The following is a 25293-nucleotide window of genomic DNA, read 5'->3' as shown; positions in this document are numbered from 1 at the left end:
ACAAGAAGAGATCACAATTATTGAGAATTTTTGGCACCTTTGCCTACATTTCCTTATTTGAAGCTCAGAGCAACCTAAGGAATTGTGTGATCTTCGGCAGAGGTGACATGTCCCGTGGCACAAAAGGAAGACAGGCACTCAAGGAACATCAGGATAGAAAACGAAGAGGGGTGAGGTGGAGGAGGGGGAAGAAGGGGAAGAAAAGGAGGTGGGGGAGGAGGGGAGGAGGGGAGGAGGAAGAGGAGACCTCAGCCAGGTGAGATCTCTGCAGCAGCCGACTGATAACCCTGGCGGAGAGGGGGCCCTCTGGCTCCAGAAGCCCCTCTGCTACCAGAGGCTTCGGGGCGGCAGCCCTCTTGGGAGACACCCTCCTTCCCGTTTGTCTCAGTCAAGGCGCTGAAGAACGCATCGTCCTGGCTGATTTCTGCCCTCTCCGAGGCCCTCGGGGGCAACGACCCGCCAACCAAAGCGTCGCTCCGAAGTGGTCCGTTGCGCAGAGTCCCGGCTTCTGCTGGATCATTTCCCGGGTGCCTCTTCTGGATAAGAGCGGGCCCCACAGGATGCTCCTGCTCTTCCTTGAGGAGCAGTGGGAGAGAAGCCAACCCGGCCACCTCCGTGGGCCGCGCGCGACCCAGGCCCCTCAAGGAGGAGCGAAGATTCCGGGTCCCTGAGCCAGGCCCCTCGATGGGCTGAGCCAAGAGACCCAGCAAGGGAACAGGTTGCTTCCTGCCGCCAAAGGTTCTCTCTCCTCCCGTTGTAGGAAAACACGGATCCAACTCCCTCCGTCAGCACTGGAGAGGGGGCTGGGTCATTTCTGAGGGTTAGGGGGTGGGCGGGGAGCGTTTAGTCTCCCCAGGGACACAGCCCCCGGGGTGGAAGAGGAAAACGGAGAAGGGGAGGCCGGGTGAGAGGCCAGAAGAGTCATCTAGCCCGGGCAGGGGAAGGGCGGGCTGGCCCCGGGAGCCTCCCTGCGAAAGGAGGCCTCGGGCCCTCATGTTCCTGGAAGGGGTGCCTCGTTCCGACCTGGTCCCAAAGGGACGGTGGGGCGCGAGGCCTTCGGGCGAGGCGACGTTCCCACGCCTCCGCACCACCCCAGCCGAGTGGCCTTTCTCCTGCTGATGCCTGCCAGCCAGCCTGCACCGGCTGCCCAGACCAGCGCCGAGCCCGGTGGGCTGGAGCCCGGCGCGGGCGCACACACACGCGTGGCCAGAAGCGGGCCGGCGCTCGCGGACAGACAGGAGGCCTGGCGCAAGGAGCAGGACCCATCCATGCGCTTTGGTCACAAAATAGGAAAGCCAGGAGGATGGGGCCTGCAGACCCGATTTCCCTAGCAGTGGAGCGCCGGTTGTGGGGCACCTGGGGAGCCGAGCGCAGGGAGGCACCACGGAAGAGAGTAGTCTTCATGAACCGAAGGGTAACAGGGGAAGAGCACGAAGGTAGTCCCCCATTAGCACAAACTCTGCGGTAGTTTCCCACACACGGGGAAATCGCAGGGGTCAGCACGTCCCGAGAGCAACAGAAGAGCCCCGCCCTGAGAAAACCATCTTGGTGATCACAGTCTCTCCTGTGCCCGGTAAGTATGAGCACACACCCCGCAGGCACAGGGCAGCCTCCCACCCCTCCCCTCCCCCCGGCCCTCGCTGTTCTTCCAAACCGCTCTCCACAAAGGAATCCAACGGACGCCACCGCCGCCCCCTCCTTCACCCACCCCGCCCAACACTCAGGAGATCCCGCTGCCCGGCCCGCAAGACTGACCGCTTTTCAGCTCCCGACCCACTGATTCGCAGCCGCTGCGCTCTCATCTCCACACTCCACCTACAGCCTCTGCAGGCTCGGTCCACAGCATCTCCCCTGGCTCTCGCTCGCTCTCCTCTTGCCTTCCAGTGGACGCAACATTGATTCCAACAGGTCTTCGGAGTGAGCCTCCACGGGAAAAGGGAAAACGCGCCCAGGGCCTGGTAGAGTGTACAGGGTTTAAATGCACCAGCCGTTGTAGCAACTGCGGGATTTGACCGTGGAGGGTGGCATCGTTTTGATATACTGACTGGTGTTGATTTCTACTCTTACCTTCTGCTTATGGCAACAGTTTTCCATTTTTCGCATGCTTTCCACATGCTGCCTTCGTTGGGTCAGTTAACTGATGTTAACTCCCTCCACCGCTTCATCTGCAAACGGGACAGCCCTGGAGGACCTGGCCCAGCGCTCACCTTCCTCTCAACCCTCGCGGATGTTGCCTCCAGGCACCTCTTCCGGAACGTTTCATCCGCGAACTGAGCTGAGGCGTCTCAGCCAGACGCGCCCGTTTCGAGGGTACCTAGGAACACCATGACTGGGCTTGGCTTCTCTCAGAGGCTTCTTCAGAGCTCAGCCTGACCGGCGCGCCTGAGGTGGCAAGGGGCGCGGGCTCGGGTGCAGCCCCACAGGGGCTGTGGAAGCTCTGCAGGGCTGTGGAAAGCTGAGCAAGAAGCTCAGAAGCCCTCTAAAGCCACTTGGCGCGGCGGCGGGGAGGGCTGACACGGAGCTAAGCAAGACCTGGGTGCCCTGAGAATCGGCCGCTTCTGTTTCCCTTACCTCGGCGGGAGTTGAAGACTCGGTGCTGCGGGGAAAGCAGGCGGCACAAAAGAAGTTCCCTGACCGGGAATCGAACCCGGGCCGCGGCGGTGAAAGCGCCGAATCCTAGCCACTAGACCACCAGGGAGCTGCACGTCGCTTACCTTATCTCCTTCCTTCGGACCAGCGTGACCTTTACCCTTCACTCTCCGAGGGCCTTCCGAGAGGCCACCCGGCATTCCAGACACCCTTTTCCAAGGCCGTTCCCTCTCTGCTTCCTCCAAAAAAGGAGCCCGCAGGTGACGCACAAAGTGTCACAGTGGGGGGCCGGGGAGGGGGAGGGTGGGAGCCCAAATCGCGCCCCAATTGAGAACCAGCGATGTGCACCGTCTCTCCTCCTGTTCCTGGTCACTGAACTCGTGCAGACGACTCTCCGGATCAGGGCGCAGGAGTGGATTCAGCTCGGCCCCCTGCTCAATTGGACGTTAGGATTTAAGACTTTCATCGAGATCATGGGGGTGGGCTTTCTGCCGGTTAGCCTCTTCTTTGGTTCTGCCCTCGAGGACCAGCCAGGCTGGGTCTGCGACGTGAGGTTCCTCTCTTCCCTCCTGGAACTTCACGCCTCTTTGGGTGAAGCTTTTCACAGCAGCTTTAGGGATCATTTTATTCGGGCATCCCCGAGGAAGAACAGAACAGAAGACCTGCACTGCCTGACCTGAAGACTTACTGTGACTTACTGTGATTCTGTATTATTGATTGAGTGGTCACTAAATCCAGGCACATATGACCACAACAGTATGAAGCGGGGTTCCCTCGTTGGCCCAATCGATAGATGAAAATGTTGAGGTACTCTTAGAGTTCAGCCAGCAGAAGTAAAACCACTGGATCACCGAAACAGTACTTAATAAAAGTTTACCGTGCACAAAGACAGTCTGGGAACTGGGAGCACGCACACAGAATACGGAACGGGGCTCGGAGATAGAATTAAAAAGCAGCTTATATATAGTGAGGAGGCATGGCTGTTTATTTTCACAGTGACTGGTTATATCGTTAGAGTTTTCCTAGTGGTAGGGAACTGGTTAAAAGTAGTGTCTCATACCAACTTTGCTGAATGCTTTAAAGTTTTGTTTATGATTTTCAGAGGCCTAAACAAGAAGTGGCGCAAGAGAAGTTTCACTTGTTCGGTAAAATAAGCTCAATTAACGTTTGTTTGTATGACTAAACTGGGTCATCTGCTCAGGGAATTGTCAAGTCTGATCTCTATTTGTGTTTGATTTGAACAATTCCGCCCCCCCCCCCCTCCGGTCATGCTCTCAGTATAATGTGACCCTCGGTTACCAGCATGGATGTAGTCAGGCGGAAGAATCAGGCATTCGCTGTTTCCACTAGTTGAGTCCTCAGGCCGGAGGGTCAGGTAATCACCGCGATCACCATGTATGTGGTTCTTGTTAAGTTCTTCCAGTTGTCCAGTCCGGATGGATACTGTTTGTCTCGCGAGTGGCTGCCGACAGGCCTTTAAAATCCCTGAGAGTAGACGGGCACTGGAGAGGTTACTATGATGACTATAAGGGGAAACGATAGGCAAGGATTGAGAAAGTCCTCAGAGCAGAGATTCCCAGCAGCCAAGGTTAAACCAGCTAAAGAGGTCTAGGGAGGAGGAGTCCCTTATGTGATAAAAAATTTTGTCTGTGGTCTTTAAGATCCTGTAGATTTTGAGTAAGCCAGAAACAACATTTCCCGCCGGTGATAGCACAGGAGGCTCCTCGCTGGGCAGCTAGGGCATGAAAGATTTCCCCAGTTTGGGGTAGAAGATAAAAGGCTTCCTTCGGTTCCCTTCTGCTCAGACACGGAGTAGAGAAGGTCCCCAGGTCAGCGGTCTGTAGCGTTTCCTTGCCTTCTCCTGACCTCATCGCGCCCGGTGGCCAGGGAAAAAGCAGTGCCCTGTGGCCCCCAGGCCCCTGTCAAGCTTAACCCCAAATCAAAAGAGAAGCAACCGCCTTCCCCGCGGGAGGCAGGGACAGTGCCGTGACTCGGATTCGAACCGAGGTTGCTGCGGCCACAACGCAGAGTACTAACCACTATACGATCACGGCGCACCACGCTCGCTGCGACGGGCCTGCGTCTTGCTGGAGCACTCTTGACGTCAAATCTTTCCGATTACCGCGCCCTTTGGTTCTTGGACAACCTCGGGTATTTGCACTCTTCTCTCTTTCACGCCCGCTCTCCATTCTGCACTCTCTTCCCCTCAAGTTTGATACCTCATGATCAAACCAAACCAAACCAAGCCCCAAACCAATCCTCGTCTCCCCAGATCCGCACGTGTCTCTGCACAGGCCTCCTAGGAAGTCTCCTTGTCCTCCTCCCCGCCTCGCGGGCTTCTTCCCCGCCTCTTCCCGCTCGTCCCTTCTGACCGACCCTCCCCACCACCTGGGTTCCGGCTTCCCGCTCGGCTGTCCCTTCTGCCTTCGGAATCGCCCGACGCACGGCTTTCCCACCGGACGAACACGCCGCGTCGACTCCACTTCCCGGGTTTTCTGAGGCTTTGGAGCCGGCACCGCGGTCCTGAGAAAGGCGAGTGACTGAGCCGAGCGCGGAAGCCGAACTTGCTCTCTCTGAGCCTGAGAGAAGGCGTCGCCCGAGCGTCTCTGTGGCGCAATCGGCCAGCGCGTTCGGCTGTTAACCGAAAGGTTGGTGGTTCGAGCCCACCCAGGGACGTGTTCAGCCTGCCCTTTTGAGAGAGCTAAGATCTTGAGGTTCTCTCTCTACTCTGTGCATCCTCTCCCCTCACGGCCAAAGAGCGATGCCCCCACCACTACGCTCCTGACCTCTGCGTCGTCTTGTGTACGACAGGAGAACCTAAGCTCCTCAATTCATCACTTGAGGCTGGCCCAGAACCGCACCAGGAAAACTAGGTCGCTCGCTGGCTGGCTGAAAATGTCAGCTCACTTGAGTCATCGTTACTCTGAATTCCTTTTTAACAACGGAGTTTCTTCCGTCTTTGTACTTACTAGTGTTGATTTAACCATTTCCATATACTTTTGAGATTAATCTGGTTCTATGATTTCATGGTTACAAGTAATGCTGTAGTCCTCATTCCTGAACACGTATCTTTGGCCCCTTGTACGAGTGCTTCTCTAGCGAAGAGCCCCCGGAGAGCCATTGCTCTATCACAGTGTTTACATGGTTTCTGGATGATTCCATTTCCACTCCTTTGTTGGCTTATTAGCTGTAACTCTTTGGTTTGGTTATTTCGGCTATTGCTTTCAGCTTTATAGCATACGTCGGTAGCTAACCACAGCACAGTCTTTCTTCAAGTCATGCCACACCTCTTCACATTCCCCCCGCTGGCCTTTATGCTGTTGTTGGCAGGCATTTCACTTTACATAGGTTATAAACCCCACAATCCATCGTTATTACTTTGGTTTAATCTCACTTTTTAAAAAAAAAGAGATTTAAGTAATAAGAAAAATGTTACATAGTTCCCCATGCAAGTACCTTTTCTGTTGTCCTTCATCCCTTTGTGTACATCCAGATTTCCATCCGGTATCAGTGGACTCCTTTCACATTTCTCATAGTGTGGGTCTGCTGGTGATGAATTCCTTCAGCGTTTATATGTCTGTAGATGTCATTATGCACCTTCATTTTTGAAAGACGTTTCTTGGGGAGGAGGTATGCAATTACACATTCACTCCCCCGACCCCTTCAGTCCCTTAAAGATGTTGCTCCACTGTCTTCTCTCTGGCACTGTTTCTGATGAGGAGTCTGGCATATTTTTATTTTTTTTATTTTATTTTATTTTTTTTATGTACCATGTCTTTTTCCTCTGGCTGCTTTGGAGATATTTTTCTTTTCTTTTTCAGTGGAGTTGAGCAAGTTAAGTATGATGTGACTAGATGTGGTTTTCTTCATGTTTCATGTGCTGCTGCTGTTCATTTGGCTCCTTGGATCAGTGGATTTATAATTTTTATTATGATCGGAAAATTTTCCGTCAATATTTCTTCCAAATTTTTCCCTTCTCCCGGAGTCTTTCCAGAGATTCCAAATTACTCATATATTAGGCCTTTTAAAGTCACTCTACCACTCAATAATGCTCTGTTCATTAAAAAAAAAAAAAAGAATTTTTTCTTTTTTCTTTTTCTTTTTCTTTCTTTTTCTTTTTTTACTGTAGGTTCATTTTGGATATTGTCGGTTGTTCATGCCTTTATGTTCCCTAATCTTTTTTTCCTGTGATGTCAAACTGATGTCATTTCCACCTGGTGAACTTATTATCTCAGATGTGATAGTTTCCACGTCTACAGTTTGATTCAGGCCACTGGAAAATGTTCCATATTTCTACTTAACTCTTGGCACATGGGCAACACAGTCATCATAACTGTCTTGAAGTCCTCCCTGGGAATTTTAACGTCTTGTCAGTTATGGTTCAGTTTCGGTTGATTGATTGATTGTTCTCCTCCTTGTCATTTTCTCCTGCCTCTTTGCATGCCTGGCACCTTTGATTGGATGCCAGACATCGTCAAAGTTTCCCTTCTTGGGCGCTCGCTATTTTGGTATTCCTAGAAATCGTCTTGAGTTTCGTTCTGTGGCACAGTTAAGTGACTTGTAAACAGTTTGATCCCTTTGGGCCTTGCTTTTGTGATAGTTTAGGTAGGTCATTCTAGGGCTGATTACTCTCACTACTGAAAAAAATCTTCCTGAGTGTTCTTCCCAAAGGCCTGTGAATTATGAGTAGTCCAGGCTGGCTTGGGGGAGCGAGTGCAATTGCCTGTCCTGCGTGAGCAGCAGGCACACTGTGCATTGATCTTTTCAAGTTTCCTTCCTTGGCCTCGGGTAGTTTCTGCATAAGCATACCCTGTTCGCGATCATTGCTCTGCTGAGTCCTTGAGGGAGAGCCTTTTCATATCCCAGGGTTCTCTTCCTCTCTCTCTCTCTCTCATCACTGGATCTCTGTCCTGTGCACTCTAGCTGCCTTGTCCTCCAATCAAAACTCAGCTTCATCTCCACAGCCCAAGGAGTTGGCCTCAGATCCCCCTCCTGGTGCCTAGCCTGGAAAGTCTGGAAGCAGTAAGCCAGGCCAATGACAGGACTCACGTTGGTTGTTGCTCATGTCTCAGGGGTTGCTGGGTTTTGCTGCCTGATTTCCAGTGTCTTGAAAACCGGTGTTTCGTGTCTTTCCTCTTTTTCCTTTTCCTGGGGGCGGTGGTTGGGGGTGGGGTTGGGAGGTAGGGTGAGATTTCAGGCAGGGTGGTAAATCTGATTCGTCTCACCCCACCTCCACCAGAAGCTGAAAGCGTATCTTCATGTTTTCCCAGTTTGATTTCAATAGAAGGTGTGCCAATTTCTACTCCGATGCACTTTTTTTTAACTCAAAGAACGAGCCTTTTCTTCACACTCCTGTCATCACAACCAAGTTCCTATATATCTATCCAATACTCTAACAAGGGGAGTGGTGCCCTCCTGAATCACGTAAGTGGGAGGTACCATACAGGGACGATGTGGATGTGACCCAAAGACACCCCATTGCATGTGCTCAGCCGCTAAACTTCCAAGGTGTTTAGAAAGCCTTTCAACAATTGTCATTGTTTTTGGTGGTGACCTGCTTGATCGAGTCTCGAGAAGACTGGCCAGAATGACTCCAGATTTCTTCCTGCCAAGTAGCTTCTCGATTGGAGGGGGAAATACACACCCGTCCAAGACATTTGTTCTTCTCCTCTTTTCTCTGTGTGTTTTCGCTTTGGTTGGAGGCACACACTCTAATGACTAGGTTCCCTCCTATACCACCAAGCCTGCAGTAACATGACTGTCACTGTCTCTATATGGCTCCTTGACAGTGGCTGGCCATTCACTGACATCCGCTCAAGGTGCCCACACCTCCTCTTAACCTGTTAACCTTCGGCCACTCATCAACGTATAAAAATATGCAGCAGCATTGTATCAGAACAGTATTTTTGTTATTCCTGTGTTAATTAGAAATCCTCCAGGCAAAGATTATAATTAATTAATCCAATTTATTATCAGTTAAAGAACTTAAAAGGGAAAAATGGATCTTAAAATCACAACTTGAGCCGAATCATAATGGAGAAATGCATGTTGGTTCAAATATCGCACGATGCCTAAAAAGTCTACCTCAAAATTGTAAGTGAAATAACTAAGTCGCTATGATTTCTAGAATTATGAGACTTTATTTCAAAGACATTGTATGGTATGTGGTATGTTTATTTTGCTGGAACTCAAAATTTTAAATTTTATAAACTTAAATATTTATCGGAATTCAAGTTTGCATACTGGACCAGTAAAACCAGATGAGGACATTTAGGCCATTCAGTATCCTTAGGATTTTGAAGGGAAAATAATTTCAGGACGTATACAACCTAGAACACTGTGCTCCCAACACTGTGCTTCCACATTATTCGAAAATCTGGAAGACAGCACAAAGTACCTTTCAGACAGAAGTTCTCAAAGTGATGTGATGCATACAAGGGTTCACCTTCAGCAGTATGACATGACACAAATGCTGTCTACGCTGTTACACGTCAATTACTAGAATTCTTTAAAGTCTGTAAAAGTATCTTTTTTTTTTTTTTAACCTAGCTCCAAAGTCCATTCATTTGTCTAGAGCTAAACTTCGTTTTTACCCCCTGAGTTACATGTGACCAAGAAGGAAAGTTCAAGAAAACTTTCCCATGCATGTCATCCCCTGGGATCCTACAACCACAAGCTGGGTGACTACCCCTCTTTGGAGACAGACGCACTGGAATCTGTACTGCAAATCAGGCTGCCTCTGTCTGCTTAAACTCAGACTGGACCCAGCACCACGTCAAGGTCCGGACAAGAGAAGACCAAGCACCATTATCACAGGGCAGTCGCCCACCTGACAGCACCGAGGCCGACAATTCTGGAAAGCCCTTGAGAACTTTCCCCCACCCTCTGACGCATTTCCTACCCGCTCCCCTCATCCTCCCATCACGGGAAAGGTTCTTCTGCTTTCTGTCAGGTCAGAACCCTTCATGTTCCCTGCAGGGCACACGGAGCCAGGCAAGAGCCAAGGGGGCGGCCGCACTTCCCTGAAAGGGCCTCTCCCCAGGTGGGCGGCTCCAGCGCTCAGGCTGACCCAAGACCCCGCCGCCCACGGAGGCAGCCAGGAGGGGTCCGGAGGCAGCGGCAGCTGGGGGATGACAACCCAGTCGTGTTCCCACAAGCACAGGGCGCGTCTGGCCTGCACTCCGGCAGCCTGAAGAGACGAGATTTCGGGTTCCCGAAGGGGCACAAGGGGCCTGCTCGCGAGGGCAAAGCCTTCCTGTGGCCTTGGCGGACGGGTCCCGCAGAAGCCGGTTTGGAGGGACTCGACAAAGGAAAGGAGCAACAGCGGCCCAAGCAGTGATCTTGAATTGAGATGACGGCAGTTACTCTCAAATGGTGTCGCAGTTGATACATTGGCGAGGGAGCGCCGAATCAAAGATGGTAAAGGGCTCGGTGTGCGGATAGGGACAGAATATGCGATGTTAGTATTTCAAATGTTGTGTGTGTTTCCAATGTTTCTGATTTTCGATGAGTTCTTGGAACACAAGTCCTAGGTTCTCTTTGGATGAAAACTCTGTGCGCCATTAGGTCTGTGAGATGAAGGCGCAGAGGGTAGAAAGAAGGCCGCCCATCCCCCGGCGGATCATCGCACCTTCCCTCGGCGTAGGGACCTTGAGGCAAACCGCAGGGTTCCTGGGAGCCAAGACGGTGAGAAAAGAAATTTCTCTGGCCGGGAATCGAACCCGGGCTGCGGAGGCTTCAAATCCTAACCAAGAGACCACCAGGGAGTCATAGGAAACAAAGCCCACTCACCATCCCGCTCGAATTTGCCATGTCTAGTCGAAACTCGTGACAATAAATGTTGGGTTTCTAAGGACAGAGCAGAAAAAGAGGCCATTCCCAGCCCCTCTGGGCTGAATGCAGCTGTGCAAGGCTCCCGGCCCTTGGCCCGCTGCTCGTCACCCTTCCCCTCTCCCGCTGTGGGCGACGCTCTCTGCTCCGAGGCCAGGCCAGGCCAGGCCGCACGTGGTAACCGGCTGGGTTCCCTCCTAGTCCAGCTACGTCTCTGTCCGCGGCAGAGCCGAGGTCATTCTCTCTTTCTGAACCTCGGTTTCCTTTTAAGTCAGGCGCAGACCTGGCTCTCAGCGGGAGATGAGCGGATGGGTCTCCTTGCTGACCTCTGTCCTCAGTCCAGGGGCGCTCCCGGTGACGGCAGGGGTACTGGCTCCTTTTCCTCCCCGACCAGCTCAATTCGTGGAGCCTGAAATTCTCAACTACGCGTCTTTGACTCGAACCCTCGGTGCAGGGTTACTTCTCTTTTGTTCTGTCAGGCAAATCAACGTGTTCCGCAGGTGTGCTGAGGTGCGGGAAAGCCAAGTGTGCTTCACAGGGGTGAACTTCGTGGTTTTCCGAGACTTAATAGGTGTCAGCGTGTAGAGGGGAAAAGTCTCTAAATGAGAAAGTGAGGGGATTTCCGGATGTAAAGGTAACTTGAAGGGGGCCTTGTCCTGTGCCCTCCTTGAGCTAAGCGGTGTCCAAAGTGACCGAGAGCGGAGAAAGGAGGCCCGGTTCCTAGTGCGGAGTAGGCTTCCCGGTAGCAAGGGAACTCCTCCCATGTATCCTGGGGAAGGAGAGCACAGCTGTGCACGCCAGCACGTCCCACCCCTCCTTGCCTCCTTTTAGTTTTTCCAATGGGAATGTAAATATCGGAGGGGCGGAAAAGAAAGCGGACGTGTTTCCGCCCGGTTTCGAACCGGGGACCTTTCGCGTGTGAGGCGAACGTGATAACCACTACACTACGGAAACCGAACTGGTGCTGGCGCTTCACAGTACGTCCAGGAAAACCCTATCCTGCCCACCAACCCTTTAAACTGAGAGCAAAACGCTCGAAGCGCCAGCAATACCTCCAGCAAGAAGACTGCAGTCCCAGAGAGGCCCTGGCTTGGGGCTCCGCACCTCCCCCCTGCCCCACCCCGCCGCAGCCAGGACAGTTTGGTTTCGGGTTCCCGCATCCAACGCAGGGTCTCTCCTTCCACAACTAAGCGCCCGGGATCAGGGGTCGCCCTGCTAACTCCCCAGCTCCCAGAACTTCCATTTGCTTTTTCAAAATAGATTCTCTTTCTCTGCTGGAAAAGATTTATCATGTCATCTATTTTCTGAACGGCTAAAACATACCACATTAAGCTCCTATCTGACAACCTCAATAGCTCAATCCCCTGTGAGTCAGTCTCTGCGGGATCCTTTTTTCCCCTTCTGCTTCTATTCCTTTGTAGTCCTAGACTACTGTGACTGGAGGAGGAACCTATTGTGTGAAAAATGGTGGCCGGTTTCATGATCTCTTTCTCTCAAGATTGTTCACCCTCTTCCCCAACATTCTCCAGGATAGACCGTACACTAAGCCGTATAATATGCCCCAAAACATTTCGAAGGACTTGAATTGCATACAGTTTGGGACATCTCACAGACCAGAACTATAGTCTAGAAGCAGGTTGGCAAGTAGTGTAGGTAGTTTGTCCTCCACCCTCACTTTGTCATGAATGTTCAGTGGCACATATGGAGGTGGCCGTGGTCATATATGTGGAGTCCACTAGCTTGGAAAAGCTAGGCAGCTGAAGGGAAGAGAGAGATATTTCAGGGAATTTCCCTCGTCTTGGCTCACAAAACCAGGAAGAAATTGATAGGTAGGAAGTTAGGAGAGGTCAGGGGATTATTTCTCCTGCCTGCCTATGCCTCTCTTTAAAACCTCAGCTTCTATGCCACTAAATCCCACTGCACAGGAATACTGTGGGTCACCACTAACTACCATAGACCCAAGATCTGGATGTTTACCACACTCTGAGAAAACAAGAACAGGTCAATAAGTTTGGGTCAACACAAGCCATCGCTCAGTGTTCTATAAAAACTGCTCTGGACGTAAAGAATAGCACTAGTTTACAAAGCACCCCAAATTATGTGGCCACTACAAGTGTTCAAAGAAACATACAAAATCTACTTCAATGACTTTGACAAGTGGGGAAGAAAGCCTTTCGCACTAGAATGACATCCATAAGGGATAAGCGTGGAATATGCATATACAGATTAAAACACAAAGGAACCCACACATAGAGGAGGAGGGTGGGGCTGGGAGGTAGGGAATGTCAAAGCCGACTTCAAGGTTAACGAAAAGCCTAGTTGCTTTCCCGTTGAGGAAAAAGAAGCCATCATAACGTCAGTCTGCAGTAAGAAGTTAATTAAGACACAGTCTTGCCAGTAACCCTTATAAATTAATTATTCATACATGGAACACAGTATTACATTTGGGATATTTTCCTCAAAATAGTAAAACGGGGTGGAAAAAAAACTAGCAAACCAAAAACTCCAAGAGTATCTAAAAGTCTTAAATTTTCCATGAGGAAAAGTGACTTTATGACAGTGTTTAAGACAATGAAAGAATTTGAGAAATATCAATTCCTTGATGATTTATATGCTTGCAAGAATAAACAATAACAAATAGTTTTTTACGTTTTAGGAAGAGATAGGTCTGTGGTATCAGCACGTGGATACAGACAGACTGAGACTGGCTGCGGAGGGGGTGTCCCCATCAGTGGCGAACTTCAGAACAGCCCAGGCGGCCTTGTGTATCGGCGTGGCCTAGGCAGCTGGAAGACAGGGGCCCCCAAGATTCCACGACACGCTCCACCTTCCAATTCTGTTCTGGGCCTCCGCATGGTTACCTGGCCGGCTGGGTCCTCTCTCTGGCGCGCTCAGCATAGCCTGGCCTCGGAGCTCTGGCATCTTGTGCCTTACCTCCGTGGTGAAAGCCCCTCAGAGCGGTGGAATGCTGACGAAGTCTGGCCCAAAAGTAAGTAATGAATTACATCTGCATTCTTTAGATATGTTTAAATACTTTTCTTTTCACTTAAAGAAACTTTATTGAAGTATAATTTACATACTATAAAACTAACCCACTTGTACACTTCAATGATTTTTAGTAGTTTACCAGGCAGTGCAACCATCACCATAATCCATTCACTTGTTTTGAATTTATTATTTGTTTGGGTTTCTTCTCTGCAGGGTCTGGCTCTGTTTCTTCCACCACAAGCTTCAGCATGGCAGTATCTCTCACCTCTTTCTCTGGCTCAAGGACAGAAATGAGCATCCTGGAAATCAACCAGAACTTGCGCTCCCAGCTGGAAAAAGTCAAACAGGACTTTCGAGACCTCACAGAGAAATTCCTCACATCCAAAGCTACTGTTTACTCCCTGGCCAACCAGCTGCAGAAATACAGTAAGCCTTATGGGGTCATAGTCACCAAAGTGATAAATGATTGCCCATCTTCCCTACAAGAAATGAAATACCCTCCAGACTTCATTCTTCTCTCTCTTCCATCAAAACAAACCTGATTGTACTCCTAGAAAGGTAGAAATGGGTATTTTACCTTCAGTTTGCAGAGGATGGAAACACTGAGTCACAAAGGAGTAAAGTTTGCAGTGAGAGTATGGGAGGAATTGAGCTAAGATCTTGGTTCAGGCACTCAACTTTCTTTTCTCTCCCAGGAACATGTGGCAGATTCTACAAACCTATAATCTCGTTGTAGGCTTAAATATCTCAGGATTAAATTCAGTCTTTGACTGAGCAGCCACTTGCAGAGCACTGTGCCGGCTGCCCTGGGGAGAAAGAAGTGATAGGACTCCCTACCTTAAAAGAGCTTAAATCTGTCTGTTCCCAGCTGAGCCACAGATGTCTGGAGGTGAGAGTGTGACTGGCAGACACAGAGGGAAGTCCTGATGCCTGGGGCAAGATTCTTTTCGCACATAAAGTCTGAGAAGCCATTCCTCAGCCTCTGGTGAGATGGAGGGTATTTCCAGGAAAACCAGAGACTCTACAGCACCTTTGCTACCTCCCTCTGAATGTGAAGTTCACAGACAGCAAGCAAATCCAGGATCTGGGCTTTGAGACAAATGGCAAAATGAGAATGAAGCCAAGTGGAGGAGACCTCCAGGCCTCGTAGCAGGCAGGGCAGGGCAGGGGATGGCCCTTCCCTCTCCACCATCAGCTTTCACATCTGGAAATCCACTGGACCATTTCAAACCTGTTCACCATCGAAGGGAGGGTGGAGCCGTAGTGGCTGAAGGACCATGGGAGCAAGTGCCTGAGGGGACAGGGAAAAAACGGGAGGATTCTTACTGATTATTGAATTTGAGTTGGCTTTCAAATTTCTACAATCATTTTTTCGTAAATCAGTGAGGGATAAAATTTGCTATCCAACTTACTGACGTGGACAAAAAAGTAATAATTAAAGCCTATTTATCAATGACGTGAAAAGACCAGCTTTGGGGTGTGCGAATATAAGGGTTTTGGTTTTTTGTGTTTTTTTTGAACTTAATTTATTATAATCATAATACAACTTTTTTGAAGCTAGAGAAGAAGAAAGATATCACCCACTATCTTCCTGTCAGGGTACTACTACAGTGCTGTGATTAAGAGCCAGGCTTCCTGGGTTCAAATCCAAGTTGCTCACCTTCTCCATGCCTCTGTTTCCGCATCTGTAATGGTAATAAGAATAGTGGCTACCTCTTCAGGTAGTGGTGATGATTGCGTGATGATAATTCTTAAAAATCTGCTAGAACAGTGCCTTGGCAGACATTAGTTCTCCCTCCAACCTAACACACCTGTTAGCATTTGAACATCTGTCTTTCAGACATTTTCATCTTCAGATACCTTTTTACACGATTTTATCCAGATAAACTTTTACATCTTTGAAATACGGAGGGATCGTTGAAACCCTCATTGTGGGAGACCGTCAGCCCTACAGTCCTTGGAGCTTTCCCAAACACACAGAGAGTCCTACTTCATGCCCAGATGAGTGTTTCACTTAAGAGGCTGCGAAAGTGGCTCAGATTTGGAGTCAGAACTCAGGGTGTGTGGATCCAGACATTGCCTCATTCCAGCTGAATCATCTTGAGCAAGTTAATCTGCCCGTCTATGAGCTTCTCTTTCCTCATCTCTACAGTGGGGAGTAATCAAATGCCACGTAGTTGGGAGGCTGAGGAATAAGGTGTGGAAATCCCAGCATAGGGCCTGGTACCATGGTTACATCTGCCCCTGGGATGGATCCTGCCTCCTCCCTTGAAGGCAGTGACCACAGCAGCATGCCCAGCTTTCCCCTGAGGCAGCGTCTCTGTTTTCTCAGACTGTGAAGAGTACAAAGAACTTATTGAATTTGTGCTGGAGGAGGGAGTGCCATTTGAGGAAGGGGAGCTGGCAGAGAAGATGAGATCAGCTGCAAGGCTTGGGTAAGGAGACTGGGAAGGTGTGGGTAATCTTGACCCTGTCATTGGTTTTGCTTTTCATCCTTTCAATTAATGCCAGTCTAGCACTTCTGTATCTGGCTTTCCACCCCCTACGTTCTGCATAATGCTTGATGATGTATATTTTATTGAAATGGATGGGGGCTGAAGTGAGGAGCTGAAGGAATTTCTTTTTAAAAGAAAGGTAATTAAAAAAAAAAGAAAAAGAAACAAACCCAGTGCTATTTCCTCATTCCCTCTGCCACAGGCAAGTCACACAACTTGTACAAGAACTCAGCATGAGGTGTATATAAAAGTAGAGAAAAACCAAATTTCTTCTATATAGCACAGGGAACTATATTCAATATCTTATAATAATCTTTGGTGAAAAAATTATGAAAACGAATATATGTATGTATATGTATATGTATGTGTGTGTGTGTCTGTGTGTATATATATAAAGAATTCAGCATGAGGAATTCCTTAGGGGCAATCTAAGAAGTATCTCTGCTAAATCTCCCATAATTTATCACTCACTACATTCATTTTTAAATTTTACTTTCCCTTCCCACCTTAGGAAATATGACCCCCTAATTCAGGCTCAAGCCCAAGAACTGACCCACTTACGACAGAAGATACAGGAAGGAAAAGGTGCCTGTTACCTTTTCACCCAGCATGCAAGGAACACAGTCAAGTCTTTTGAGAGTCTCCTCAGGAGCACTGACATCGCCTACTACCAGAGGCAGAGATTCTGTGAGCTACTGACCCAAGGAAGCCAGCTGGCAGAGAGACTTGCCAGCCAGCTCACCACCGGTAAGTCGGCTACAGGGCCTGAAGACCCTTAGCTCCTGCCAAGGTCCTAGCCTCACACGAGACCCCCTGCCTCCACGACCCTCCAGTGACTTTATCCGGATGCCCTGCTGTTTCGTGTCGGTCTCAGCCAAAGGATGGTGATGCTACTGTCTAGACATACCTGAGAGTATTCCCCTGGGCTGGAGGCGAGCCCCCGCAGACATTTCCCCTTCTGGAGCCAATGTTGTGGCTGGACAGACCCTTGTGCTTCTTATTAGGATTGCACGATACACCTCAGCAACAACCATCAGGACATTTCGAAAAACACAAGGTGTATTAATCCCAAGTCCTGAGGGCTACGCGGTGCACACACACCCAGGGCCACACAGCGAGGTCACAGGGAGAGAGAGAGCAGAGTCCTGTGGTTCTGTGATGGGGCAGCTAGGGTTCCGTGGGTTCACTCTTTACTGCTGAATTTAAAACAGAAGAGGGGAATTAAAGTGCAAGAAGGAAAAAACGTCAGTTTTTAAACAGTGCAGGAAGTGGTCAAGCATCAGTTATCTAAATCAACCAGGAATTTCTAAAGCAAAAAACTTCAAGGATGAGGCAACCTGACTCTGTCTAGTCATGTAGTTGCCAGTGTGTTATTTGAGATCCTCGTCTTTGAAGTGGATGCCTTGGGAATCAATAGCTTAATATCAGGCACTTGGGTTACATTTTTTTTTTAAAAAGGGACTGTCAGGTGCTTACACTACACCTGCTGGTACACCTCACACTCTGGGGACCATGGCAACACAGGGCTGGCTGGGGGTGAGTACAGTGGAGACTACACGGGTCTGGAGGCCACATTATGACAACTGCCTCCTTCATCACAGGCTTTTGGAGCAGGAGGCAGCAGCCATCCAATCATTTTTAAGGACTTTGATATACAATAAAATGACCCATATTGTATTGATACACAATAAAAATGTGTACATAAGTGTTATATACAGTGTTATAAGCACTCCCACAATCAAGGTATATAACAGTTCCATCCCTCCTAAAATTCCCTTCTGCCTCTTTGTAGTCAACCGTTTTTCCCCAACGCCAGGCGCTGGCAACCGCTGTGTTTGGTTTTTGTCCCCATAGATTTCCCGCTTTCGTGCTGACTTCTATTCCATTATAGAGACGTATCACTTTTTGTTTACCCTTTCATCCACCGGAGGCCATTTGGATTGTTTTCAGTCTGGGGCACTTACGAATAATCGCTGCTAAGAGTCATACACAGATTTTTGTGTGAAAAATGTTTTCACTTCACTTGGGTAAACACCCAGGCGTGGGGTTGCTGGGTACACGGGGTCAGTGTACGTTTAATTTATACAAAACTGCCAAACCGTTTTCCAGTGTGGCTCTACCATTCCGCATGCCCCCCAGCAATGAGTAGAGTTCCAACTCTTCCCCAGTACCAGATCCTGATATTTTCAGGTGGTTGTTCTTTTGCTTTTTGTCATTTTGGCAATTTTAGTAGGTGTGTGGTGGCCTATCACTGTGGTTTTAATTTGCATTTCCTAATGACTGATGATTCTGAGGGTCTTTTCATATGCCTATTGACCATCCATGTATCTTCGGTAAAGTGAGTGTTCAACTACGATGTGCATTTGACAGTTGAGTTGCTGTTTCCTTATCATTGAGTCTTGAGAGTTCTTTATATTTCCGGGTACAAGTCCTGTATCACATATTTGATTTGCCAGTATTGTCTCCCAGTCTGCGGCTTACCTTTTCATTCTCTTAACTGTCTTTCAGGGAGAAGAATTTCCTGGTATTGATAAAGTCCAACTTATGCATCATGGTTTTGCAGTTATATCTAAAAACTCTTTGCCTGAAACAAGATCCTTTGCCTTTCCATATAAGTTTTACAATCAGCTTGTCATTAGCTATTAAAAGTCCTGCTAGGATTTTGAGTGGCATTGCTTTGAATCTACGAAGAGTTTGAGGAGAATTGACCATTTTAATAATATTGAGTTTTCCAATTAATGATCATGGTGACTTTCATCAGGTTGAGGCAGCTTTTGCTTGTTTTATTTATTCATATTTGAGTGAACAAACAAAGCTTCTGTTTTTTGTCTTATGATGTTGACTGCTGACAACAGAGAAGGAATTATGTCTCCTAACGAAACATGCGCAGGCATGGTCTAACTAACTAAAGTTTCCAATTTATGTGAAGAAGTTCATTTTTGTTCTTTATTTGCCAAGAGTTTTATTTTGAATAGATGTTGAGCTTTGTGAAATGCTTTTTATTCATCTGTTGAGATAATTGTTAAGTTTTTATTATGTTGAATACTTTCAGATTGTACTCTGGACATTTTGAATATTATGTTGTGAGACCCGGGGTCCTGTTAAAGTCCTCTGAAAAGAATTTCTTAGCAGGCAATCAACCCCTGCTAGGCTCAGACTTGCGAGTACTATGGGCAGTAGCTCCAATGTCAGTTTAGTGTTCAGTGTACTTGATGTATTGTTTAAGTCAGTCGAGCAAATAAGTCACTCAGGTTTAGTCTGAACTAGCTGCTGGTTTTATGGTCATTCATTTCTGTAACCCTTTGCCATGATTCTTTGGGTCTGTTCCACACGTGTTCATTTTGGGGATGAGCCCGGGGATTTCTGTCAGTTTATGGACAGTGTTCCAGCCTCTCCCCTCTCTAGCATTTCTTTCATACGTCCCAGTTCCCAAGGGTCCCTTTTCCAAGTCCCTCTACAGAGAGATTGGGCTCTTTCAGTCACTTGTCCTATCACACTGTGCTGCAGTTCCACATGACTGGGGCTACTGTTAGAGCAAGGAGGCAAGAAAATTGAGAACGAAAAAGAAGGGGGGGACACTCTTCACACTCTTCAGACAAGAGGTCCCTGTTTGACTAGAGGGCTAGATTCTCATTTGTGCTTTACGGCCCTGCTCAGCTGCCGTGACAATGCAGTTCTGCAACTGGGCTGGTCTCTGGGCCGGGTCAGGAGGAAAAAGAGAAAAAGAAGAAATGGAAAGGAAGGGAAGATTCTCTTTACACTCATTGGCATACAGAGGGCCCTCTGTCCGGTCATTTGGTCAGAAAGAGGTGGCTTCTCCTGAAGGTCTTACTGCTCAGATGCTGCTGCAGGCTCCACGTGAGAACAGTAATGGGACACACATCCATGGTCTAGCAGCCAGCCTTGTGGCAAAATGAAGGTTACAGCTGAAGAAGTACAGAAGGCAGTGGGCCAGTACCCTGCAGGCTGGGGACCAAACATTTTAAACCCTTTGCCTTGACTTAGGAGCAGACCTCATGGTGATGATTCATCATGCCAGCGACATACCGCCCAGTGTTGCTCAGAAAAGCCTGCCAGGCTGCTCCTCTAAAGACACACCCGCGCCTCCTGGAATCATTCTCCCAGAGCGTCTGAACAAATATGTAGAGTATTGCGTCCCTGGTCACATAGGCCCTTGTACTTGTGATGTGTGAAGCGGGACCTGCTTAATTTCCTGCTAGCTCTTCGTATTTTTGGTTCACAGAAGATCATCAGGATAGGGAAGGTGAAGATGGACAGGAGCCACTGGCACCCAGGTAACTCTGAATGATGAAAGGGCTGATGATGGAATGGTGAAATCTGGAGAGGATTCCAGAAGCAAGAGACCAAGAGGCCAGAGGTCGCTGATCCAGGAGAAACCAGAAACTGCTGACTGTACCCACTGCATTTATTCATCATCCAATGATGTGTCATTTTAAACAGTGTTATTGGTTCTCTTTGCAGTTCTTGCGTTGGCTACCATTCCCTAGTAATTCCTCAAGTCTAGTTGACTAGAATCAGTCTGACCTAAAGGCATGCCAGCCAGAGATCCCTGGTTCCTGTTTCCTAAAAACCCATGTGGTTAAAAGCCAAAATGAGACGCCTCTCTGCTTTCTGCACAGTTGTCCTGAGGTGTGTTTGCAGGTGTTTCATCACCAGAAATCTATCTTGAAAAATAAAATCAACCATATCAAATATTTAGGGGAAAAAAGAGGTGTAAAAGCTGCAAGAGCCCTAAGGAGGTTACATTGCCTCGGGAGCCAGTATTCAATGGACCCCTTCATATAGTATTCCCTAAAATTTGTCCAGAGCATTTAAAAGCCAATATTTTAGGTCTCTGCGCGTCCTGCCTGTCATAGTGTGTTCTAGTGGAGTAGTTGTGTCGTTCCTCGTGTTAGGAGATCACTACGCTGCACACCTGCTGCTCGCTCTCCCACCCCAGCTCTAGCCTCACTGTGACACCAGTCAGAAGGGGATTGTCATGCTTCCTCTCACATAAGATGGCCCCTCTGATTTCTGGTGCCTCTGCCATGAGCTTCAGATCAGGACCAGCTGTGAGGCTGTGGTTCCAGGTTGCCTTAGTCTAATCTCCTGTCTTTCCTGCCCACCCACCCCCACCCCAGCTTCAGCAGGGGACTCCAGGCGGAAGAAGAGAATGAAGTCCAGGAGGACTCACTAGATGAAATGTATCTGACTCATTCCAGCTACCAGGACTCCCACCAGCCTCCCAACACCAACGCCTTTGCGTGTGACGGGCAGGAAGCCAGCTCTGCCGTGGATGTGGCCGGTGAGTACCCCCAGTATAAAGAGAAGAAAGCTCCAACACCCAGAGGACTGAGAAATGAAGCTCTGGCGGCTTCTCCACGCTCACCGCCTCTGTCTCGGGTGATTGAGATCATCTCTGTAGGCAGGCCCCCAAAACGCGCCTTGCAAAAGTGATTAGGCTGCATACAGTTTTGGGATCAAGTACGGGTCCCTGGTGGGTCAGTAACTTGCATCGTTCCTGGTCCACACCGCATTGCCATCCGTCTGGCCTCCATTGGCATAGGCAAGCCGAGGAACCCGAGACAAGCCAGAGTGGAGACAGTGAAGGGATCGTGGCAGGCTTTCTGCTCCCCTTCAGCACATGTACAGAATCTGTCTAATGAACCTCCTTCTTTAAGATGAAGCATCTTAGCTTTCCTGAAATGTCCTTGCTAATTCTGGTTCCTGAATGTTGTCCCATGGGTTTTTCTAGCTGTCCACAACATCGGCAGTCTTGACCATATTTGGAAGTCCAGTGATCACACTTCCTGAGTTCAAGCACCAGTCTCCATTTCCCGTCAGGCGGCTTGTCTCCCCGTGTGGTTCCATGTTAGCTCTGGAACATCAAGCGGTTTCCCTAAAGACAAGGCTCTGATCTTGGCAACCCTTGAGTAAGTGGCCAGGGTTCCCATTCTTTGTGCAACACCGAAGCTGGTGGGTTTTCTTTGTTTGTGGGTTTAGTCTCAGTGCAGTAATGGAATCTAAACCAACAACCAGCAACTGGAGGAGAGGCTGAAGCTAGCAGCAAGGCCACTCACATGCCACTTTCCAAAAAAAACCACCCAATCTAGCCAGTGAAGCTCCTCCAGGTGTAAGAGCCCCTGAGCTAGCCGACTCACTGGTGTGTGCGAAGTGTGTGTGTGTGTGCAGGTTAAGACCTCAACTTTCGTCTCCTTTCCCTTAACTGACTGACTTTCCTTTGGGGACAAAAGTTTGGATCACTAGAGGACAATATGGTGTGTATTCTCTTCTAGGCAAGAGAAAGAGGCTATCTTAATTTGATCACTGTTAGCTGAGGTTCTTATAGCGGTATAAACCATGTCCTGTTTTACCCTTTTGCCCCAGGCGGGCGTAAGTACGTGCGTTTTGTTCCTCATTCTGTTCCTTTACAAAGGCATCTTCAGTCCTGTTTCCCCTTCCCCCTGAGGAGCAGAGGGAGTATTTGACACCTCTTAAAGACGTTCGGTCACAAATCAAGTGGGAGAAGTATTCAGCAGAGAGGAATACCTTTCTAGTACCCACAACTTCATACCAAAGAGGTGGCCACTCCTCTCCCAGAGCTAGACTAGCCCTACTCAGAGGCCTTCAGTATTTTCCCTCCTTGTGTCAACATCCTTTAAACTTCCCATATCCTTGTGTAGGAGGTGGCCCTGTGGAGGGAGCTTAGCACTGGGCCACGCTTCAATTCTACAAGGTTGCCCGCTCTCCCACACCCTTTCAGATGCCAGTAGAAAGCCCAGGTTGTTACCCGTACTTCTGACTGGCCCCAAATCAGAGGGTAACACACCCCCTTGTCAGCTTTGATGAATTTGCTAGAACAGCCCACAGAACTGAGAGAGACATTTCACTCACCAGGTTACCTTTTTTTTTTTTTTTTAAATAAAAGGGTATAAGTCAGGAACAGCAGATGGAAGAGATACATAAGCAAGGCGTGGGGAAAGGGTGTGGGGCTTTAACGGCCCCTCAGAGAAAGCCGCTCTCCTAGCGCCAACATGCATTCAGCAACCCAGAAGCCAGAAGCTCTCAGAACCTTAAAAACCTTTTGGGTTTTTACGGAGACTTCCTTACACGGGCACGATTGATTAAATCATTTATCATTGGTGATTGAACTCAGCTGCCAGCCCTCACCCTCCCAGGAGGTCAGAGACTGGAAGTTCCAACCCTCCAATCACAAGGCTGAACTTCCAGGCAATCAGCCCTCAAGATAAGGCGCTTTCCCAAAGTTTCCTCATTAACGTAACAAATGAATTTTATGCCTCCATCACTTAGGAATTCCAGGGGTTTTAGGAGCTCTGTGCCAGAAATGGGGATGAAGACCAAGTATGTATTTCTTATTATAAATCACAATATCGTAGATGATGTCTGAAGATTCTGCTGGTTTTCACATTCTAGGGCTGTTCCCTTGGTGCTGCCCTCCTATTTAAAAGGACTAGCACATGGATTTGGGAGCCAGATTTCCTTGCAAAATATCCTCTTTTTCCTGGAACTGTTCTAGGAAACAGACTGTTTCTGAATGTGCATGTTTGAAGCTAGGCACCCAGGAGATGTGAAAGGCCTTTGTTTTTCTCCAAAAGAGTGGAATAGAGAGTAAAGTGATACTGAGGGGGAGGTGGTGGGGATCTGGCTAACCCCCCTGCGGCAGCTGTGAGCAGGGCTCTCAGCATCATGCGGTGGTGGGGCCCTCTGTTCCACACCGCAGGGCAGATGGCATATTTCAGAGGACTTTCCCTCTAATCTGCTACTACAGCTTCCTCTTTCCAGACTGTAGTTTACCCCCTAGCTTATCCAGTTACCTGCATTCAGGTAGCACATGGCCTCTTTCCTCTCTCAGCTCTCACTCCAGCCTCAGTTAGCTACCAGCAGAACCTGACAGAAGATCCTCAGTTTAGTTTTTGTGTTATGTTTCAGGTAACAACTAATGCTCAGATTATGAAAGTGCTCGAATTATGCTTTACTTCAATAACGCATAGTCACAAACAGTTTCCCAGCTGATGAGCGAAATGAAAACAAAACAAGCGAAATTCTAAATACGAAAGAAGAGCAAGATTTCAGAGCCACTCCAGATTTTTACTCCAAATAAATAGTTTGCAGAAATCATCCCTCCAGCCTGCTAATGTGACAACTGCCAAGGGCACATCGATACCCAGACTCACAGATCAGCTGGAGAGGCCGTAACATTTTCCCTCCCCACCCCCAGCCTGTGGATAACTGGAGTCAGCAGCAGCTGGGGGAAGACGGCGAGGACTTGGGTCAAGAACAACTCAGAGTACTGTCACTGCAGACTATTCACCAGCTCTTCAGCACGTGTCTCTTTTCCTTGAAGGACGAGGGTTTAGAAGTCTCTGAGAATAGAGTTAATTTTATATACATTCTGTTGGCTATCGTCTTTTTGTACAAATCAAAATTATAAAGACTTCTTTCTTCAGTGTAAAGCAGGAAAATCAAACATTGATGTGTCCCCTACCTTTATACCCCAGAGTGATAGTCTGAATGCATCACTTCATTCCAAAATGAAATGTTATCAAGTGCCTGGTATTACCCAGAGAATATTCATTTCATCTCACCCTCAGGGAACCAAGATATTCAGGCAAAAATTTCTGCCCCCGCAGTTGGGCAACTAGAAGCAGAGCAGCGGTCTCATGCACACGCACCTGATGGGGCCCCCGGTTCACAGTGATAGGACCTCTGCCGGAGAAGGGTCGTGAGAGTTTGCTGTTCAGTCCTGTGGTTTCAGTACACTCCCGCAGAAGTTCCATGCTAGGGGGTCTCTGTTTAGGACCCACAGAGAGAGAGAATGTACCTAGATGGAACTGGTAGCTTCCAAATAACTCCACTCTCATCTGGGTTTTTTCCTGAAAATAAATTTCTTTACTCTTAATTTGTCTTTTGCAATCAAATATAAAAGCAGGACATCTTATTCAGAAGCTGTGAAATATATAAAGTAGCCTCCAACTTACCAGAGTTCCAGGTTAGAGGGCTGCTTCATGGAAGGAGGACAAATCCCGGGTGGCGGAACCTCTAGGTGGGTTTGTACAGCAGACTAGTGATGCACCCTTTCTTGTACGGGTGGGTGGCATTGAGGACGGTCACACCCCTCTGCAAGGGACAGATTCATTGAGAGCTAATTTTTGATGCAAGACTCAGCTCTTCACAGCTTCCTGTGTTTTACAGTAATTTCCCGTGACAATTATTTAATTTGAAAATTTTCAAGCCTACAGAAAATCTGAAAGACCTACACAATGAACACCTCGATTCTGTTCATCTCAATTCAACAATTAACATACATTTGCTCCTCTCCTCTGTCTGCAGGCACCCACACACCATTCATATTGCTTTAGTAAATGCAGAC

The 25293-nt window shown here is 48.5% G+C and overlaps 1 protein-coding gene and 5 non-coding genes across 6 annotated transcripts in view; 2 read left to right on the top strand and 4 right to left on the bottom strand.

Annotated features, from left to right (window-relative positions):
* Window positions 1-1419: 1419 nt before the first annotated feature.
* LOC116151541 (U1 spliceosomal RNA) lies at window positions 1420-1581 on the bottom strand. The gene has a single exon (XR_004135103.1). It is a non-coding gene; the product is annotated as a U1 spliceosomal RNA (small nuclear RNA).
* A 1045-nt stretch (window positions 1582-2626) lies between these two features.
* On the bottom strand, window positions 2627-2698 carry TRNAE-UUC (transfer RNA glutamic acid (anticodon UUC)). The gene has a single exon. It is a non-coding gene; the product is annotated as a tRNA-Glu (tRNA).
* A 1873-nt stretch (window positions 2699-4571) lies between these two features.
* On the bottom strand, window positions 4572-4643 carry TRNAH-GUG (transfer RNA histidin (anticodon GUG)). The gene has a single exon. It is a non-coding gene; the product is annotated as a tRNA-His (tRNA).
* Window positions 4644-5191: 548 nt separating this feature from the next.
* On the top strand, window positions 5192-5265 carry TRNAN-GUU (transfer RNA asparagine (anticodon GUU)). Its single transcript has one exon. It is a non-coding gene; the product is annotated as a tRNA-Asn (tRNA).
* A 6035-nt stretch (window positions 5266-11300) lies between these two features.
* TRNAV-CAC (transfer RNA valine (anticodon CAC)) lies at window positions 11301-11373 on the bottom strand. The gene has a single exon. It is a non-coding gene; the product is annotated as a tRNA-Val (tRNA).
* Window positions 11374-13648: 2275 nt separating this feature from the next.
* Window positions 13649-25293, top strand: part of LOC135319037 (neuroblastoma breakpoint family member 6-like protein) — a 31283-nt gene continuing 19638 nt past the window's right edge. Inside the window, exons 1-5 of the mRNA XM_064478139.1 lie at window positions 13649-13833; window positions 15740-15842; window positions 16414-16649; window positions 20146-20197; window positions 21044-21323. Of these exons, the coding sequence (XP_064334209.1) occupies window positions 13656-13833; window positions 15740-15842; window positions 16414-16649; window positions 20146-20197; window positions 21044-21323 (849 nt within the window). The 5' untranslated portion in view covers window positions 13649-13655. The remainder of the gene's footprint in view (window positions 13834-15739; window positions 15843-16413; window positions 16650-20145; window positions 20198-21043; window positions 21324-25293) is intronic.

Source organism: Camelus dromedarius, chromosome 23, assembly GCF_036321535.1.
Source record: "Camelus dromedarius isolate mCamDro1 chromosome 23, mCamDro1.pat, whole genome shotgun sequence".
Classification (NCBI taxonomy): domain Eukaryota; kingdom Metazoa; phylum Chordata; class Mammalia; order Artiodactyla; family Camelidae; genus Camelus; species Camelus dromedarius.
Note: the sequence above shows the minus strand (reverse complement) of the source record. Positions and strands in the feature narration are given on the sequence as shown.